Genomic DNA, 20331 nt, shown 5'->3' with positions numbered 1-20331 from the left:
TTTTGTAAGACTGTGCCTGCTTTTTATTTATTGTAAATCCACTTTAATTTTAGAGTAAGCAGTCTGTTCTTTTTTAAAACAAGAGTATATATTGCTCTTTTAACTGCATGAATGTCTCAAAAAACTAAATACTGAAAATTCTCAAAGGTGAATGCCTAACGAACAAAGAAATTCTTTGAATGCTATCCTTTTCTAAAAGATACCTCTATTAATAAACTTGGGATAGTACAATCAATCTCATATTATTCTGTGGAGAAGTTTGCCCTCTTGGAGCATTTTCATAATCTAAAATGTATATATTTGTGTTTGTATTTATCAGTATTAAAATTAATATAGCACATGAATAATTTTCAAAACGAGTAATTTTCAAAAATTTAGAATAGCTATGTACAAATAATGCTAGAAACCTTTCATTTAGGAACTTCAACAAGTGTATTCTAAGCTATACTCACATACAATCTAAAGAATTTTGAACCATAGATATCTGGAGGTTCACAAAAAATTGTTTTAGGGGAGGGAACTGGTACATAAAAAAGAATTAAGATATGTTATTCACATGTCCCAACTCCCAGGATGAATGTCATCATCATGTACTGAAAACATGTACTAATATTTTTTTAATTTTATAAAACAAAATATTGTACTCAGGGTGTGCTTGTTATGCTAAAATACTAGCTTTCTGAAATCAGAGAACTGTTGTTTAGTCAGCAGCTATGCAACTGATAAACATTCAAATCATGGGGCTCTGTGGATTTTAAACAGGCATGTAAAGTACTTTCACTGTGAGATTATAGCCTACTTTTTAAAACTTGTAGAGATTTCCTAGGAAACTACTTAAAACAATTCAGTTAAAACAGCCACAGAGGCTGGGGTTGCAGCTCAGCGGCACAGCTGCCTAGCAAGTGTGAGGTCCTGAGTTCGATTCTCAGTACCAAAAAGAAAAAAACAGCCATGGAAATCTCTGTTACTCCAAATCTCCCATTTTGTGATTTAAACATTTTATTTTGTATTCTGATGATGGTACCTCCCTCCCACATAGTGAAATTTTGTTATGAAGTCACATTGCTCCAAACTTGCATTATTGGCACAATGTCACCTGTAAGACCAATAGGATAGAATGATCCAGAATAAGATTTGGTCTACATGGATTTAGTGTATAATTTGTTGCATCATCCAGCAGTGAGTGATTGGTGTTTTAATCAACATGTGATTTAAATAATTAAAATGATTTATTATTTTTGGTTACTTCTCTCAATTTAGATAAAAGTAATTCCAAATAAAGAATTAAATATAATATACTAAAAATATAAAAGTCATAGGAAAAATACAGAAAAGCAAAGAAATCACAAAAGAACAAGAGTGATAAATTTGTTTAAATAACAAAAACAAATCTGAATAAGCACACCATATACTGAAACTTAAACATTACATAAAAATATACTTTCATACAACTGCAGAAACAATGAATTACTATTTCTAATGTTAAAAGAAACTTTCAGATTAGTAAGACACAAACACCCTAATGGAAAAATGAGCAAAGAATACAAATAGACAATTTATAAATAATGGAATAAAATTGTCCAAAAATATGAAAATATATGCAACTAATAAATAAGTTGCTATTTCATCTCTCATTAGAATTTAGTAAAATAGTAATATTAAATTATTGTGAGTTTGATAAAATAGGCTTTATAATACATTATTGGTGAGAATTTATAAGGCTAGAAATTATGAAATTTATTAGGGGGAGATACTAGCACTTTTTATTTGGGTCCTCAGGAAAATTCCTATAATTTACTCCTGCAGTCCCAATCCTTGGCCTCTTATCTAAAGGAATTCAGGCCAAGATTTGTGTGTAAGAAAAGCAACACAGTATTATTTATAATTTTGGAAATAAATTTTCAATAGCAGAGAATTGACTAAATGAATTTATTTATACCTCTTCAATGCCATCATTAAAATCTTATTTTTTAGATATATAAAGTATTCAGGAGGAAAAAATAGCCCCTAAAATTTTATTATATCTTGTAATAATAATTTTGTATTTATACATATGTATATTTGATTTGGATTATATTGCACTTCTTATGATTATGCATATACTGATTATAATTCTATATAAGTATATAATTATACTGACATTTATATTTCCTATTTGAAAAAGACTAGAAAGATATGAATATTAATACTTATTGCTGAGTAGTGGCAGTATAAAACATTTGTTCTTAATATTCCTTATTTTCTATAATCATATGAATTATTTTAATCAGAAAAAATCTTTTAAAGTTGAAATGTATGTTATTTCCATTGTTGATGAACACTAACAGTTATACCTTATAAACACACACAAAGAGGCTTTGAATCCGGCCAATTTGTTGTAAAGAACAGTAAACATTTTCTGTATTGAAATGGGCACTATGGTATGCATTCCTTTCATACGTGTCGTGAGAAAGCAGAGAGAAGGGAAGAAACATTCGGATGAGCAAAGTAGGACCGTATCACATGGCTCATATGAGAGGGCCTTCCCGTCACATGTGTCCAAACACACAGAAAATATGCATCCCTTATACAGGTTAGTTTTTCAGTGATAACTTACTTTATTTTCTAGTGTATGAACTTCACTAATAAGGCACATTCAAGGCATACATCCATTAGCAAACTGGAATATGAGAATGAAAAGCTCCGAAATGATCTTGCAAAACTTCATGTCAATGGAAAATCAGCATGGCCTTATCAGAATACCTATGAAGAAACAGGAATATATGCCTATCAAAGCCAAATAAAAATGGAAAAAAATGAAGATAGGTATGTTAGCTGCATTATGTAAGTTTAAAAACATTTAATTGAAATTTATTGTTAAGTAATTCAAATTTTAACTTCATGTACTTCCTCTTCATTTGTCTAAAATTTATTTAGTCATGATAGATACTTCTAAGAAATTTGTGTCATCAGCAGTTTTCAAGATGTAACAGTGAGGTGGATGGAGCATTACAGGAGATTTTAGTTTATTAGCCACATCAGACCATTCTGCAAGCTGTGATACACAGATATATACAAGTAAATAATCTTACTTTTTACATCATGGGAACAGAGAAAACTAGAATTTGTTCATTAGGTATTCTGTTAAAACAAAACCAAAAATACAAGATGTCACTTCTGACTTAGCTTCAAAATATATCTAACTTTACATTTACATTCTAGCCATGGTGACAAACTATTGGTCACTTGATAGAGGAAACATATATATGTGTATGAGAGATTTTCTCTGAGTGAAGAGTATAAAGAATCTGCTGTCCTTATATGCCTATCCTCTTTAAAATGTTATACTTTAAAATCTAAGAAAATATATCAACCACAAAAAATAGGCCAGTAGATTCAACTACAATAAAATATTTATGAGGCCAAAACCATCTATGAAGGCCTTTGTTATCTCAAGGTTGGAAAATGCTCAGCAAGACACGTAAGTTTCTTTTTTATAGGCTTTCTTGGAGCCCTTACCATGCTAATTTACATTGTGGGTTTCCAAGAGACGCAATAGTATGCAGCATTCCCAAAACTTGTTTTACATCACAGCTTGTTAACCTTCCATGGTCCTCAGAAAAGTTCAATTTATAGATCCAGACTCAACTTCAATGTAACTTTTTTTCTCAGTTTGATGTTTGATGCTTAGCATGAAAAACTTTACATATTGTTTTCACATAACAGAATATTGACTGACAGCCGTGAAAAATTTGCTTCATCTTTGTTACCCTTAAATTGCCATTTAATAAATAGGGATAATAATTTGTAGAGTTCTTATAAGGATTATAAGAGATAACCCATGTATGACATATAATTCTATAAATATTAGCTATTAGTGATATTATTACTGACAAAATTATAAGTATTCATAGTAATAGTACTTCTCTAATAATTCACAGTGCCTAAAATTAGTATGTTTTGGTGAGTAGACTACGAGTTGGATGTGACATTTCTTCAAAGATAGTCCTGTGCATGCAGAGGTGACACCGGGCTCACTTTGATAACTAAGCATAATCAGTCTATGGGAGACAAATCCCAAGTCTGTGGGACATGTTAAAAACATGTCTGTTCTACATTCTTGCAGTATTGAGCAGCATTGTCCTCTCAACCTCTCTCTCCTCCTTTGTATTTTGGAAGAACAGATTCTAGTCTGCTACCCTGAACAGCAACCATGCAAAAGCACTAAAGTGATAATTGTTCAGGTGGTGAAAGACAGCAAAGGGAGATCAAGGCCCTGCAGTGGGAGTGCTGTGGTGTGGTGCCGCAGTCGAGTGGTGGCAGAGGTGGTGGCCACAGGTTAGTTAATTGGGAGGATGAAAAAGCCTTTGGACCATGGCCTTATACCAGTTCTCTGATGAATATGCTCATATTAGTTGACCAGCAGAAAAGATAATCTGTCCAAAGGGGTTTGTCTTTATTTGGGTTTAAGAATGTTTCGTAATGTAGAATAAATGTTTCACAAAGTGCTTTGCAGAGTGCAGTTTTCTTTAGGTCATCACATGCCTGTGGAAGGGAAAGAGAAGCCCTGAAAGATTCTTCCTGTGAATGGCGTCCATCCCTGCTCAGGTCTGAGCACCACTGGGTGCAGAGCAGTGTTTCCTATAGTTGCTTGCAGAAAGAACTTTGAAAGCCTTAGATGAAGGAACCAGGTGTTATTTAAACAAAAAGCATTTACTTTGCCTTTTATTATTTTTTTCAAAATATTTTTTTGTTTCCATTGCCCCCTTTTTCTTTGTGGGGGCAGTAAAGAACATGTTAAAAGTGCCTAACAAAAACAAGACAGTAGGGGACAGAGAAAGCAACATAAGAGGTAAAATGCTCAGCAGGAGATTATCTTAATAAGCAGTTTGGGCTGACTATTCCTGCTGCAAAGCTTATGTCCTGCCAGTTGCATTTGTTGAAAGTTTCATTAAATTTGTTTTAATGCCTCCTCTGATTTCAGCGTTCTCCAATGACCTGGTTTTTTAAAAGAAACAGCATTTCAGATGTTCTGAATAAATTATTAGCATATAAAACCCACTATGGGAAAGAGTTGTTGAGATGCAAGGATACTGAACTCAGCAGAGGAGAACTGTAAAGCTTATATCTATTAATTTTAGCAAGTCAAAATGACCCTTTTTTCCCTTCCCAGCACAGCACAGTGAAGTCATAGTAAATATATATATTAATACACACATATCAGGCATAAATTAATCATAAAATATGCAAATGATCTTTACCTGTCAATAGCTAATGCATGTAGTTCTCATTGAACTATTTTAGAAACAGAAAACCTTTTAGGTGAAGGTATATGATGTAACATTCCACAAAATTTTAAAGTCCATATTGTAAGGAAATTTTTGTTTTAACTGAGAAAGATTAGTATATTATTTTATTCACTCAACTCAAATTTTGTTTCATTCTTTTGTGAAGTGTTAAGTTTTTGACATTCACTCAATAAGTGAAGCATTTTAGAATATTCTAAAGCATTTATTTTCCAATAAAATAGTTACTCAGCGTTTTAAAAAAACTTTCAAAATGAAATTGAATTTGGCTAGGATATTCTGAGTGTTGTCTTAAAAGTTAAGAGTTTTGAAGTTTCAGGATAGTTTATAAGCTAATTTGGAGTAAGTCATCTAGAACTATTAGGATATAAACAATTTTAATGGTAAATCCATTTGTAGATAAAAGGAATTTGTATATAAGAGACATATTTAAAGGTGAATTGATGATTTTAAAGTTTGTATCATGTACTGGGCAGATTTTAGTTATCACAGACATTAATCACTCAAATGGCTTCATGTCTAGCTAATAAAAGTTTTTAATACTAAAAATCACAGAATCGGCAGGTTTCTCATAGTCACTCAGGAGGTCTCTTGTCAATGAGGGAACAGTTGTGAAGCCAAAAGTAAATTGAGAAAATTTTGTGCCATGGTGTTTCTCAGTAAGAAGCAAAACACTGCAAGCTGAAAGGATGCAGGCCAGAAAACAATAAGCAGTTCACAGAATAGGGAATCAGAAGATGAGGCTGGACAAAGGTCGTTTAGCATGGATTATGATGAGATCATTACTCCATAGCCCTGTGGGGGTGAGGAGGAAACAGTTTTGGGTGTACACATCAGAGGACTGTGAAAACCCCAGAGAGACGACTCGGAAGTCAGAAGGGAGGCAGCTTGGTCCTGCAAAGCAACTGGACTGAGAATTGGACCTATGGAAAAGCCAATTGAACAGATTAGCTCATGAAAGGATACTAAAAGCCTTCTGAAATAATTTTTACAATAGCTTTTAAGATGATATATGTGGCATTTTTAAAGATAGTTTTATGAAGTATTTGAGTAGCTATATCCTAGAAGAACTTGTCAGATATAAAGATGATTTAAAACAAAAGTACTTTACTTCATAATGTCTTTCCTTTCAATCTCCATATTTTATTGATCTTACAGTAAAAAGAATGTTCCTACATAAATTTTAGTAATTAACACCATAAAACTGTATCTATACATCCATAGCAAATGGATAATTGAGATAATTACTTAGATAATTTAGAACAAATACTTTGCCTGAAATCTCCATATAATTCAGATTGCAGAGAGATTGAACCACTTCTATAATTACATTGTTTTTTCCACTGTGCTCTAAAGTACAGATAGTAGCCTCACTCAAATTGAAAGGTTCAGCTAAAGATTGTACACAGATGTACTATACAATTGTTAGTACAAATTCTATTTGAATTGTGAGTTGTTTCATCTTACTGTGTACATCATAAACCATATTACTTCAGTTTAATTTGCTGTTCTGTTACCATGGTAATTATGGTTGAGAGAAGAAAGATTTATTTCAAGATAAGTAAAAATGGGAAACATGTTGTGTTTGTTTTTATGTACTAATTTACAGATGCTTCATTTAACTTTTATTGCTGTTTGTATGCATAGTTTTGCAAATGTTTGCATAATAAGAAACAAGTCTATATAGATTGGTCTTTGGATAAGAACAGAGAAATATATGTGGATGTTTTTAACTGTGTCAAGCTATGAAGGTTTTCAAAATGCTTCATATTGTAAGGCATTTGAATTATTAGTAAAAATAGATAATCTTAAATTGAACAGATTTTTATGTTTTTGTTGTCTGTTTTCATTGTCTTTGATAATGTGAATAGAACCATTTTCGTGAAAGATACTTCTTTAATCTCAAATAGCCCATTCTATTAGAACCTTTTGTATAGTTTCAGTGTAAATTGATTTCTTTATTACTACTTGTCTAGTCAATAGACCAAAGTTTAAAATCTCATCAGTATGTTTTTCAGTCCCATCTTCTACTTTATATTGTAACACAAATGAAAAATTCTACACTATGACTTTCAAACAGATTTTGGAGTTTGAATTCAAAAAACCTGGATTCAAGTCCAAAATCCAAAATCATTGCTTCTTGGCAGTTTACTCTAATACACAAGTAAATGAATAGATTAAGTCTTATTTTCCTCACCATGGCTAGTTCCCATTTGTTATGGCTATTTTGAAGATCAAATGAATTTAAAAATAGTAAAACCTAATCTTTAGTTAGTATTTGTGCTCCTTATTATGTGCTCATCACATGTGCTCATCATTCAACTCTTATTACAGCCTTTTCATGTGAGAAAATTTAAGTGAGAGGTAGTCAAGTGTTCAAGATCACACAATTTAGAAGCGGAGGAATTTAGGAAATGATGTAAACTGAAACATGCTATAAATTTTTATACAGTATAGAAATTAGTATACAAAGACTTGTTTAACATCAAAAAGTATAATTCTGTCAAGAAAGTCAGTTTTAAGTGTAATAGAGAACTAAAAACAATACTTAGATCTGCACCTATTTAGCATGGCAGTCATGTTAACTGTAAGATTTCTCTCAAGTTAGCTTCAGTTATACAAAAGGCTAAGAAATAAAAATGTTTAAGACAGAAAGGGGAACAATATAGTCAATTAAAAGTAGCCTAATATCTAAAAATTATTAGGTTTTATGCTTCACTATAAGTCATTCTAAGTCTTTCAAGTAAAGTAGAAATTATTCAGGAAAATCATCCTCAAAAAATAACCAAACAACAAACCCAAACATTTTGTTGTTTTCCTCTCTTGGAAATCAGAGAAATCCTTAGCAACATAAACAAACATGTGTCCTTTGTAGAAGTAATGACAACCATTCCTTCTCTTTTAGACTTGGCCAAGATGGCGAGCCAAATAGAAGTATAACACCACCATTGCCATCTTTGGCATTTCAGAGCAAAGAAATAACAAGTCCATTTGTTAGTGATGATGAAGTATTCCCACTGGTGAGTTGCTGAGCTATTTTTCTTCTAAAAGATGATTCCTTTTACACTAATATTAATGTACTAATGGTAGTTTCACAGGGCAATTGCTTGAACAGGACTCAAGGATCAGTACTATTGGCCATACCTATCTATAGAACATAAAGAAACCCATAACATGTCATCAAGTATTTCAGTCAACTTCCACTGCAGGGCAGAATTACTGGTGATGCTCTTTAAAAATACAAATATTTGGGACTCATTCTTGAATATTCTAGGTACCTTCAAGGATCAGTGTATTTTAGGGAGCTACAGGTGATCTTTTGTTCTTGTTTAAAACTACCATTTTTATAGAGTCCAGCATACATACAGAAATGTGTGCAAACATAAATAGACAGCTTGATGAATAATCACAAATGGAGCACATTAACGTTCCTACCACCCAGGTAATGGATGGAACATTACCATCTCTCACGTTCCACTGTTGCATCTTCTCACTCTCTTCTGTTCACTCTCAAGATAACCACTATCCTGACCTTTCAAGTCATTAGTTAAATTTTATCCATTTGTGAATTATATGTAAATTATGTTGTACTATATGTATTCATTTGGGTCTGGCTTCTTTTGCTCAATATTGTTTCTGAGATTCATCATTGCCCATGTTGGGTTTTTTTGTTTTTGCTTTGTTTTGTGGTACTGAGGATTAAATCCAATACCTTTAGCTACAGTTTATTGGTTTTTGTTTCTCTATGACATTCTGTTGTATATAAATAACACACACCTGTGGATATCTGGTAGATTCCTTTCAGAAGATTAATTAAATTTAATTAAATTAATTTAATTTTATTTGTAGGCTGCTAATGTTTTCATGGATGGGGATTTTATCAAATGCTTTTTTTTTTTTTGGTCTTTTTGAGACAAGGCTTCACTATGTAGTGCAGGCTGGTCTTACATTCACTTTGTAGCCCAGGCTGGCTTCAAACTCACAGCAATCCTGCCTCAATCTCCTGAGTGCTAGGAGTATAGGTCTCAAATACCTTTTTGCCTCTATTAAAATAACCATATAATTTTTCTGCCTTGCCCTATTAATGTGATAATTTATCTTGATTATAGATTAATGCAATTTTTCATTCTTGGAATAAACCTAATTAGATCATTGGATTTGGTCTATAAATATTTGGTTTAGAATTTTTATGTGGTACCCACAAGATAAATTAGTCTGTAAATTTCCTTTAGTATCCTTGTCAAGTCTTGTATCAGATTATGTTGACCTCATAAAGCAGGTAGGAAAGGTATTTTTCAGTTCTTGAATTTTCATTTGATTATATATCATTTCAGTTATTTTGCTGAAATCTTCTTTCTGATGTGGCAACATAAAAACCACAGCTTTTTAAAAAAATGTAGTTTTCATATCAGAAATTAATGTAGTAGTACTTTTAGTAATTATCCTTTCCTTTTATTCAAAGTATATTATGTAATTTTTGGTGTCACTCCATGATAAACTAATATGGGATATAGATTATAAATAAACAACAGAACATATTTTATTGGAACAGGATATACTATGAATACTCTCCACTTTTTTGGAATCTGTCGCCTTCTTTGGTAAAGACTGATACTAATTAAGATTTAAACTATTATGGTAAAAAGAGAAAGCTTTAAACCATGAATGTTTGAAGCTTTAGAGATCTCTAGAGCTCCAAAACATTCATTTTGTCTTCATTTCAACATAAAATGCCAACATTTTCTGAATAGAATAAAATTCTACACCAATAACGTAAATAAAATGAAGTGCCTTGTTTAAAAGTTACGAGAATCTCTATGGAGAGCATGTTTCTGCACAGACAAGACTTCCATCTTTACATACCCAAAGCAATCCTAATATTCTGGCTAAGCCATAGGGAGGAAAGTGAGAAGCTGCTAACTGTTTCATTATTCTAATATCTGATAATTTTAGGATTTCAGAATAATTAGTCTGCTATAAAACTGGCTCCCATGTCAGCATGTCAGTCACTGAGTTCTCAGATAGTTTGCCTTTCCAGTGGAAAAGTCAGGCAAACCCGTAGAATGCATGTCAGTTCTGGTAAGCATGAAACATTGTCCTTCCCAAAGTGTCAGGCACCTGGTTACATCCGATGCAGATGCAGTCAGATTGCCACCAAGAAGCTGGTTGGTCTCCTTAAGGCATGGTGCATCTCAGGAGCTCAGCTATATTTTCTGTTTTTAGTAGGTCAAACCAAACATTCAGTTGCAACAAAAGTTATTACCATTGGTGACAGGGAAGCACTGCTGTTTCATAATTTCTACTGGGGTAACCAATACCAGAGGATGGATTACACAAGCTATCCACTTCCTAGATTGTCTGTTTCAACCATAACTCAACAACATGGCAGCAGTTGTTTTGCAAAGAATTCATAGGTTTCTGCTACTGATAGTGTATCTTGTTTCAGAATCCTGTCTGCAATACACCTGTTCTACTGAGACTTACAAAGGATTCCACAAGGCATTTTCTTCTATAAGATATTCTCCTAGCATAGGATCTACCAAGTCATTTGACCCATGTAAGAAGATTGTTACACCCTATTCTAAAGTCAGCCTTGAGCCCTTTAGTGTTCTAGGTTTGCTGTTACGTTACTCAATAAGTAGGTCATATTTTCAAGGTTTATTCTTTTGTAATTTACTTAGATGTTCTGATATGCCCCCATACTACTAAAAATAGTATGTCAAGCCCTTGAATCTCTGGAACACGTGCATTTTCCAAGCTTTTGTCAAATTTGCCACTTCTGGTGTTTCCATTAATATATGCTAGTCTATGTAATAATCTTTAGACTATCCCTATGATCTAAGTTCCTCCAGAAAATACTGTGAAAATATCAACACAGGTGGAGGCAAGGCTGTAGACATACACTGTTGTCTATCCCATGTGAAGGCGAACTGCTTTGACCCTGTTGTTGAGTATTAGCAAGGATGCACTTGCCAAATCAACAGCAGCGAACCGTATACCCACAGCTGTGATAGTCTACTCCAGCAAAAGTGCTACACTTGGCACAGGAGCTGTAGCTTGACTGCTACTTTAACAAGTTTGTAGTACTCCATTATACTTTGCCATAATCTCTGGTTTGACAGGGACCAAGTTGGAAAACTTAATCTTCTGAGAGCAAGATTCATTTCTATACTGATTGTTGACTCTTCCACATTTCATGAAGTCCTATTCTTCCTAACATAAATTATAAAAGTAAAGGGAGCACAGAACTGAAAAATTAAGACACAAATTTCTCCGGGTATTTTTTAAAATTGTTTTTAAATGTTTTTTTAAAGTAAAGATTGTATAATTATCTAATTTTTTTATTCTGTAAATAAGCATTTTGTCTTACTGTAAATAAGCATTCAACAAGTCACAAACAGTTAAGTAGCATTTCTGCATTGCCAAGGTGGGTAAATTTAGGTACTTATCACTCAAATTTTCCCAAATAAGATATAACCCAGCATTATGTACCTGGTTAGCTCCAAGTATCAATTAGCCCCCTTGTTAGGACAATCATGCATATAAATATGAATATTATGAATATTACATATAATATATATATATATAATTTAACCAATTCTGCCATAATCCTTATTTTAGCTTTTTGGAGTTGCCTATTTTCAAATGAAAATCACTGACTTTGCAAATTAGTGGAGCATACAGTAGGCAGGTTCCCTGGTGGTTACCTTCCCCTGCATTTGCAGTTGGATACTATAATATTCACTTCTAGAGCTTTTTAATGTAATGGTGCTGTGATGTCTGTCTTAGCTCCTTGAGGATTTCATTAGCAGTAACTGCATTACATTACACTAGTGGAAGGAGTTCAGCTTAAGATGTATTATTTCATTAACAACTGCAGAGTTTGACAATATGTCAGAGATGAAGCCTGCCTGGAAATATGAAGATTTAAAAAGGCGCTGTATTCTCCATCTCATTTTTCTTTCTTTCTCTTTTTAGTCTCCCCCTGATATATCCTTCCCAGCTTCTTTGGCTGCACAGCATTTCCTACTGGAAGAAGAAAAGCGAGCAAAAGAACTTGAAAAGCTTCTAAATACACATATTGATGAACTGCAAAGGCATACAGAATTTACTCTTAATAAATACACCAAACTAAAACAAAATAGACATATATGAGCTTTTAAAGTTTTTGTCGCCCCATCACCCCCAAAGAAGCTCTGGTAAAATATTTACAAAACTGATTAATGAAACAGAAATTTGGGGGTTTTTTATCTTGAGTAAACAATTTCTGTAATGCAGCTTTTGAAAATAGTATATTGTTTGACAAAGCTGTTTGTATTTCTGCATTAACATACTAGATTGTTTTACTGTAGAGTTACTGTGAAATAAACATGACTACTCCAAAAGATTTTTTTCCAGTCTAAGGACTACTGTGGAATTTAAAAATGCAAATTTTTTCCACTTGAATCATGTATACTAAAAAAAAACATTTCCTCTGCAGTGATACAAAATTAGGGAAAGGGAAGTGCTGTATTCCAAATATATATGACTCAGTCAGGTCAGATGTACTAGGTATAGAAACTCAAGGATTTTTAAAAGTGAAAAATATTTCAATATTTTTAACTATGTAAGATTTCTTTTATAAAAAGAAAATATATAGCTTTACTGTTCTGATACTCACTTTTGTAATACCTCTGTTATAAAACCACAAACCACAACTTCTGCTTTGTAATCACTTGTTTTTAATATAATAAAGGAATTCAGAATTCAATACATTTAAACATAAATGTCTAGTTTTCATAGAACAGTAATAACATGGTAATAACAAAATTCAAGTTACAAACACCCAATAATACTAGTTCAGTATTCTAGTATTTTTTCTAATGTGGTATATATCTGGACCTTGTCTATCCTATACCAACTTCATTGGTACCTCAGTTAACATTTAATTTGTTCCACGACTTTGGAAAAGACGATCACATTTGTGTTTATGTAGGAAGATAGCCATGGTTCTGTTTGTCACTGATGTAGAGTTTGTGAAGCAAAACAAAATTTTGCCAGACATGTTTATTTGCAGACTGTTTGCAGTGAAAAACATTGAGAAACTGAGATACCACTGTATATATAGAGATCATTAGAAATTCAAGGCAAATCTTACAACTTTTAGTTTTTTCTCTTTTTAAAAGAAACAACCTTAACATATTGGAAGAGAAGATGAAATGTCTTTAGATAACAAGTATCACTTCCCTGTGAAGAATGAAGAACATTATTCATTTTAGGTGACGTGACCATGTGTAGTTTTACAATACTTTTACAAAGTTTTTCTGTCCTAGTTTAGGTTGCTTTAACAAAAATATACCTCACAGTCTGGAGGCAAGAAAGTCCAAAACTAAGGCACCAGTTGATCTGGAGTCTAGTGAGGACCTAATTCCTGGTTGAAGACAGGCATTGATGAGAAAAATTTATCCCATGTCTGTTCATATAAGGCCACTAATTCATTATATTCATGGAGATTACACTCTTATAACCTGTTATCTTCCTAAAGACCCTACCCCTTAATACATCACATTGAAGTTTAGGATTTCAATATATGAGTTTTAGGATGTATAAATATTCAGTCTATAACCTCATAGTATTTTTCATTTAAACTTAAGCCTGTGAGGTCAGGAAGGCTAGGATTATCATCCCTGAGAACCAGTTTTTATAAGAAGTATATTTAAAATCATGGTAAAGATGAGAGTCAGAAAGGAAATCCTGGCTTCTGATTTCTGACACCACTCATTACTTCCCAGTGTTACTTCTAAGCAAGCAAAAGTGGAAAAGGTATACCCATAAAAGCCATGCTTGATGACAAACCATTAGAGGGGTACATAGCCTTTAGGGGACCTCTGAAAACCTCAAGTGAGGAAAATAATAAGATTTATGGTACTTTCAACTTACTTAGTAATTTCTAGCCTGGACACGAAGAAACTAAAATATTTTTCCATGATATTTTTAGAAAGTGAGGAGAAAAGATTCATTTAGGAAAAAAGACACTCTATCAAATTCTGAAATCTTTATATCCCTAATGAAAATAGAAAACATATCCCCCATGCTATTTAGTCCCTTCAGAATAAAGACATGGGTGAAAATTGTTTGATGAACTAAAAACCTGGACTACAGCATTCTTCAAATTTAGAGGAGCCAAGAAAACATGAATGTGAGCAGTATGTCCAGGACCATCAAGTCTATAAGTAAATTTGTTTTAAATTAGTATTCCAGAATTCTACTTAATACTAATTTTCTTAAAACAATGGGGCTTGTTACTTTTTGCTCAGTAGAATTCAATGTTTAGAATAAATCATTTACTGAAGTCCCTCAGATGTATAATCAGGATAAAAGGCCAGCAGCTCTAGCTGGACATTAATAGGAGAAAAGGAGTGAAAGTTGTCTGCTGCTCATCCCCTCTCCACTGCCCTATCCTACCCACCTGCCCTCCACCAGCCAAAGGAACTCCACAGAAGAGTTGTCCCAGATGTCCCAGATGAGAGCCATCCAGATGAACCCAGAAGTTTAGAGCTAGAAGTTTAGAGCTTTAAGGTTCTAACACATTGAGACAGTTTTACATTTGTTGGATATAAGATTCTTCATGGAGGAGCTAAAGATGGCGGATTGATAAACAACAGCATACAGAGCCTCCCTGAGAGAAAGAACTCAGATCCAGAATGAAACATTTTGGAGAGGTTAGGACAGAAGGAGATGGATCCTCTTGACCCAGGAAGAAACTAAAGGGAAATGAGCTGGTCAAACATGCAGTTCTGGGGCTAGCATTGGAACAGCTAAGATTAAGAGTTATGGTGCTCTCGCCAGAGTGGCCAAAATTCATGCTGCCGCAACTCGCCAGAGCCACCTGAACTAGCACCACTGCAACTCGCCAGAGCCACAGTCACGCTGAAGTCGGAGGTCAGTGAACCAAATGGAGAACAGAGCCAGCAAGGGGCCTGCGTTAACCTGTGGTGAATGCTGGAAACAAGACCCTCGCATGGGAAAGGGGTGACCAACTGGACAACATAGTCAAGACGGACCTGAACTGGGAATGGTAGTTCAGTCAGTTACTCCCTTCCCAGAGCAGATGAGTGAGATTTGCTTGACCTGGGTCATGCCCCTGGCCGGGACCCAGTAAGTTCCCAAACCAATTCAGTACATGCAGCACACACTAACACAATGAAGTCCCCCACAGGTTGACTGACCCGGAAGGGAGGGACCAGCATACACCACCACTGCTTGCACCTCAGTGACCAACAGCAAACTCGAGAGGACAGAGATCCCTAGCCAGCATGCTTCAGAAGAACCATAAGCAACAAGGAAAGGGGCTAGGACCTCTACTATACACCTGTATGGAAGAAAACAAAAACATGACAAAAGAATTAAGAAAACGCCCCCAGCCCCAACCCTCAGCCCTGAGAATATTGATCCAGAAGAGGTAAGTACAAAAGAGATTGAGGGCAGCAAACATGCAATATCAGACACAGCATCAACAGACTGTGTCTCCAGGACCTCATAGAGGAGCTCAAAACAGAAATATTCAAATAAAGCAAGATTTAAGTAATAAAAGAAATGCTAAGCACTTCTCAAGAAGACACAGATAGAAGAATGAACTCAAAAAAAGGAAATGTTTGATGTAGAATTTAAAGAAATCCTAGAGTACATGAAGCAGATTCAAAGAGATTACCAGGAAATTAAAAACTCCATTGAAAGTGGCAAAACTGCTTGAAAGAAACTAAGGGTAGACTTATCAAAACTTGAAGACAAGTTTGCAATATATGATTGTGAAAGGAAAGATCTCTTAAAAATAACAAGGAAACAGGCAGTAAGTAACAATACAAAGGCTAGAAGACAACAAGAGGATCTATAACTTAATAAAAAACATGAATGAAAAAGCAGGAGTTAAAAAAAAAGGAAATAGACTATTCACAGAAATAATTAAGGAAAACTTCCCAAGCATAGGAAAAGGAAATGATATTCAGATGTATGAGGCATACAGAACTCCAGCCACCTACAACCAAAACAGAGATACACCCAGACATATAATAAGATCCCAGAAGTTCAATATAAGAACAGAATATTAAAAGCCATCAGAGAAAAGAGATCACCTATAAAGGAAAACCCATCAAAATCACAGCAGACTTCTTGACACAGACCATCAAGTCAAGAAGAGCTTGGAGCAAAGTATTCCAAGCCCTGAAAGAAAATAATCTCCAGCCCAGATTGGTATACCCTGAAAAACTGTTTCTAGAAATTAATGGAGAAACAAGGTGCTTCCATGACAGAGGAACCGGGGGAATTTGTGACTACCAATACAACTCTACAGAAAATACTGAAGGACATTCTAGAGAGAAAAAAAAAATACCAGGATTTCAGGAACAGTGGCAGAGAGGCCTCAATGAACGGGGCAGACAGTGGAATGAAGGAGAAAAGTAGATAACCAATGGCAGGAAAATAGCATAGAAATGAGGCAGAGAAGGTTGCCTATAATCTCTAACATAGATGAACTTGATACACTAAAAAAAAAAAGAAAGAAACATAGGCAGAGTAGATCAGGAGATAAAGTCCACCAAGATGCTCTGTATAGGAAATATAATTAACTTGAAAGTGGTTTATGGACCAAAAATCAAATATGAGAAAACAATTCTCTATATGTCAGGGAACCAGAGAGAAACAGGCGCAACTCAATCAGCACCTGCAGATAGGTTGGAAAGACAAGATACTTATGTGCAGAGGAGAACTCAGCTATAATGAAAGAAAACCTTGAGGCTTTTGTTTGTAAAGAAATACAACTTGAGATCAAGTCCAGCAGTGATAAGTATAGCAGGTTGCCCCCACCAATCTAAAAACTGAGGGAGTTGGTAGAACTCAATGTGCAGCACCCTGTGAAAGTGAGAGAGGAGGAATAGTCTTAAAAAAGAAGGCAGAGGATTTTATTAATAGTGAATCAGGACTTAAAACCCACATTACTTACACTGCTTTGTTTAGATGTATTATATTCTGTTCCAGATGGTTTACTTGTACTAGATTTGAGGGCACAGACAGCTATCCCGAAAATAGCAGGATATAGTATGGCAATCATCCCTAATTTCCCATTAACTTAATCTGAAGCCTTGTATAATTTACACTGTTTTATCATGACTGATCTTACTTAGTTGAACCTGGTTTGTTAGATTGCAGTTTTTATTGACAGATTTTATTCAAATCTGTTATGGTTGATAGTATCAAGTCTGAAAACAGGAAACTACACTGAAGATGACAAGATTCACTAGGATACTTGCTCTGGTTTTGATTATTGCTTTTGAAGTTTTACACTGTCTACAATGTTTTGTTTTTATTAATATTGTCATGCACTGCTATATTCAATTATACTATGCCTGATGATATGGACGATTCTATTGAAGATAACAAGAGACAACACAGTAACCATATCACCTTGTACTGTGGTTTTATATAACTTTTTCATTTCATGTTTTTATAGGAGTTTGTTTTGTTTTGTCTTGCTATGCTTTGTTTTTGCCTCTAATACAGAAAGGATAGAAATACATGTAGAGACTCATACATCTGTAGAACCTATAAACAATTTATGAGAACTAATTATACAATGCATGATGAAATGAAGAACTGCTTTGAAGAAAAAGAGACACTACAGTACCCAGTACTGATTCCAAGGTGTCATGATGTGAAATCCAGCAATACTACCATTCTTTGTTCAAAGTGATTTTAGCCTGTTTTGTTTTCTATAATTTCAACATACATGAAGATATGGACAATTACTTTGAAGAAAATGAGAGACACTATGTTGACTTCCCTATTTTCAGGTCTTGAAGACCTAAAACGCCTTCCTCATCCTATTCAGGTCAGTTCTATACTATGTTGTTTCATGTGAATTCTCTGTATGTGAAGATATGGACAACTATTTGGAAGAAAACAAGAGACGATATAAGATCTCTGTCTTGCTTTGAAATTTATGTCTCTTACATTGGTTTCTTACATTCTGTTTTGTTGTGTTTAATTTTGCCCTCTTTAAAATAAAAAAAATTATTTAAAAAAAAGTTTCTTCATGTCCTGGTCCTGTGGCCTTAAGTGAAGTTTCCATTTCGTTGTAGGCTTATTTCACTATCTGTCAAGGAATTCTTATGAAGATAAAAAGAGGTTATGTACACAGCACAGAGCCTGCACATAGTAAGCATTCAGAGTACATACTAGATGTAACCAATTGTTATCCTTGCCTTCTGAGGCATTAGGGCTCAGTCTAGAAGACTACATCAGTCAGAGACTACATCATTTTTGAGAATGATATGCTAGCCACTAGCCATAGGTTAAATTCATTTAATCACTAACAATTTCATAAAATAATTTAAACTGGGTGTGGTAGTGTATGCCTGCAAAGGCCTCCAGAACTGCAAAGGCTAAAGCAAAAAGATTATAGGTTTGAGGTGAGCCTGGGCTACATAATCAATTCAAGGCCAACCTGACTTATCTCAGAATAACAATAACAATGAATAACAGAATGACAATGAGAAACAGTTTACATGCCAGAAAAGTTATCCATTTCAAGGGTATGAGTCAATGACTTTTACTAAGTTTATAAAGTTGTATAACCTTTGCCACAATCCACTTTTAGGACATTTCCATCACCCCCAAAAGATTAATATGCATCTGCAGTTGTGCTCTATTCTCATCCCCAACTCCAGGCAGCCACTGAACTACTTTATAGATTTACCTGGACATTTCTTATAAATGTACTCATGTAATATATAGGTTTTTGCATCTAAGTTCTTTCACTTACCAATATTTTTGTTGTCTGTATTATGTTGTAGAATGTGCTGGTATTTTGTTCTTCGTTGTATTGCTCAATAGTACTATACTGCATGAATAAATTGTTTCATATATCCACTTTACCACTTGGTGGACATTTATTTGGATTGTCAGATTAGGGGGACATCTTGAATAAAGCTGTTATGAATGTTGGCATACAAGTCTCTGTATGGACAATGTTTTTATTTCTATTAAGTAGTTTAGTGGGGATAGAATTTCTGAGTCACATGGTTATATTTAATTTTGAAAAAAAAGCTGTCAACCCATCTTTAAAAGTAGCTGCATCATATTACATTCCCAAAAACAAAGGCGTTAAGTAGTGAAGGGCAGAGCCCTCATAATGTAATTGCTTCATTTTATGCCCTACCTCCCAACATTATTGCACATGATTCCAATACATGAACTTTTGGAGACAACTCAAACCACAGCACACAAGGCCAATACCTGTTCTGCCCATAGACCTTATTCTTATTTGAAAGTAAGAATTGCTGGGGCTGGGAATTTAGCTCAGCGGCATAAGCACCTGCCTTGCAAGCAGGTGGTCGTGAGTTCAATCCCCAGTACTGGAAAAAAGAAAAAAAAAATTTTTTTTTAATTTAAAAAAATTAAAAAAAAAAAAAAGAAAAAAAGAATCGCTGCCTTAGTGAGCCAAACATGATGCTTACAGGCAAGTCTTCTAGACAGGTATCCAAACATAGAGGCTGCACTCAACAATTTAAACTGACACACTTTCCTCCCTTGCCTGCCCAAAAAGGAGAAATGACATACCGAAGAACCTACATGAATGGAAAAAACCACATGTGTTTTAATATTAGCAGATGACAAGTGATAATTGGATAGTAGACTTTCTTTTTCTTTTGGTATTAGGAATCAAACTCACAACCTCACACTTGCCCAGCAGGCACTATGCCGCTGAGCTATATCCTGGCCCAACAAATGATAATGTATCTGCAGAGGACTGGGGATATAGTTCAACGGCACAGACCTGCTCGTCAGCCATGATGTTGTGTGTTCAACTCCCTCATACCAAAAAAAAAAAAAATCTCTGCAGAATTAGAGCTTGGAGAACCATGTTGTTTACTCACACAGAAATAGACTTACTTCCCACTCTAACAGAAAGAAAGACTCCAACATAGAGAAAAGTTGCTTGTCGATGTGTGCATCAAACAAAGAATTAGCCTTTTTAGTAATAGTAATCTGGTCAATGTATCCTTTGTGAGGT

At 34.3% G+C, this 20331-nt stretch overlaps 1 protein-coding gene across 14 annotated transcripts in view; it reads left to right on the top strand.

The window, feature by feature from the left end:
- Positions 1 to 19270, top strand: part of Deup1 (deuterosome assembly protein 1) — a 73817-nt gene extending 54547 nt beyond the window's left edge. For 10 of the 14 annotated variants that reach the window (XM_063256260.1, XM_063256257.1, XM_063256259.1 and 7 more), the window contains 3 exons: positions 2609 to 2805; positions 8191 to 8305; positions 12264 to 19270. In XM_063256260.1, the coding sequence (XP_063112330.1) occupies positions 2609 to 2805; positions 8191 to 8305; positions 12264 to 12440 (489 nt within the window). In that variant the 3' untranslated portion in view covers positions 12441 to 19270. Of the gene's footprint in view, positions 1 to 2608; positions 2806 to 4163; positions 4318 to 8190; positions 8306 to 10731; positions 10843 to 12263 lie in introns of those variants that run through there. The other 4 variants (XR_010049798.1, XM_063256255.1, XR_010049799.1 and 1 more) reach the window with 4 other exon arrangements.
- The last annotated feature ends 1061 nt before the right edge of the window (positions 19271 to 20331 follow it).

The sequence above is a fragment of the Cavia porcellus genome, unplaced genomic scaffold, assembly GCF_034190915.1.
Source record: "Cavia porcellus strain 051 isolate PalLab524CR breed Dunkin Hartley unplaced genomic scaffold, mCavPor4.1 scaffold_9, whole genome shotgun sequence".
Classification (NCBI taxonomy): Eukaryota; Metazoa; Chordata; class Mammalia; order Rodentia; family Caviidae; genus Cavia; species Cavia porcellus.
Note: the sequence above shows the minus strand (reverse complement) of the source record. Positions and strands in the feature narration are given on the sequence as shown.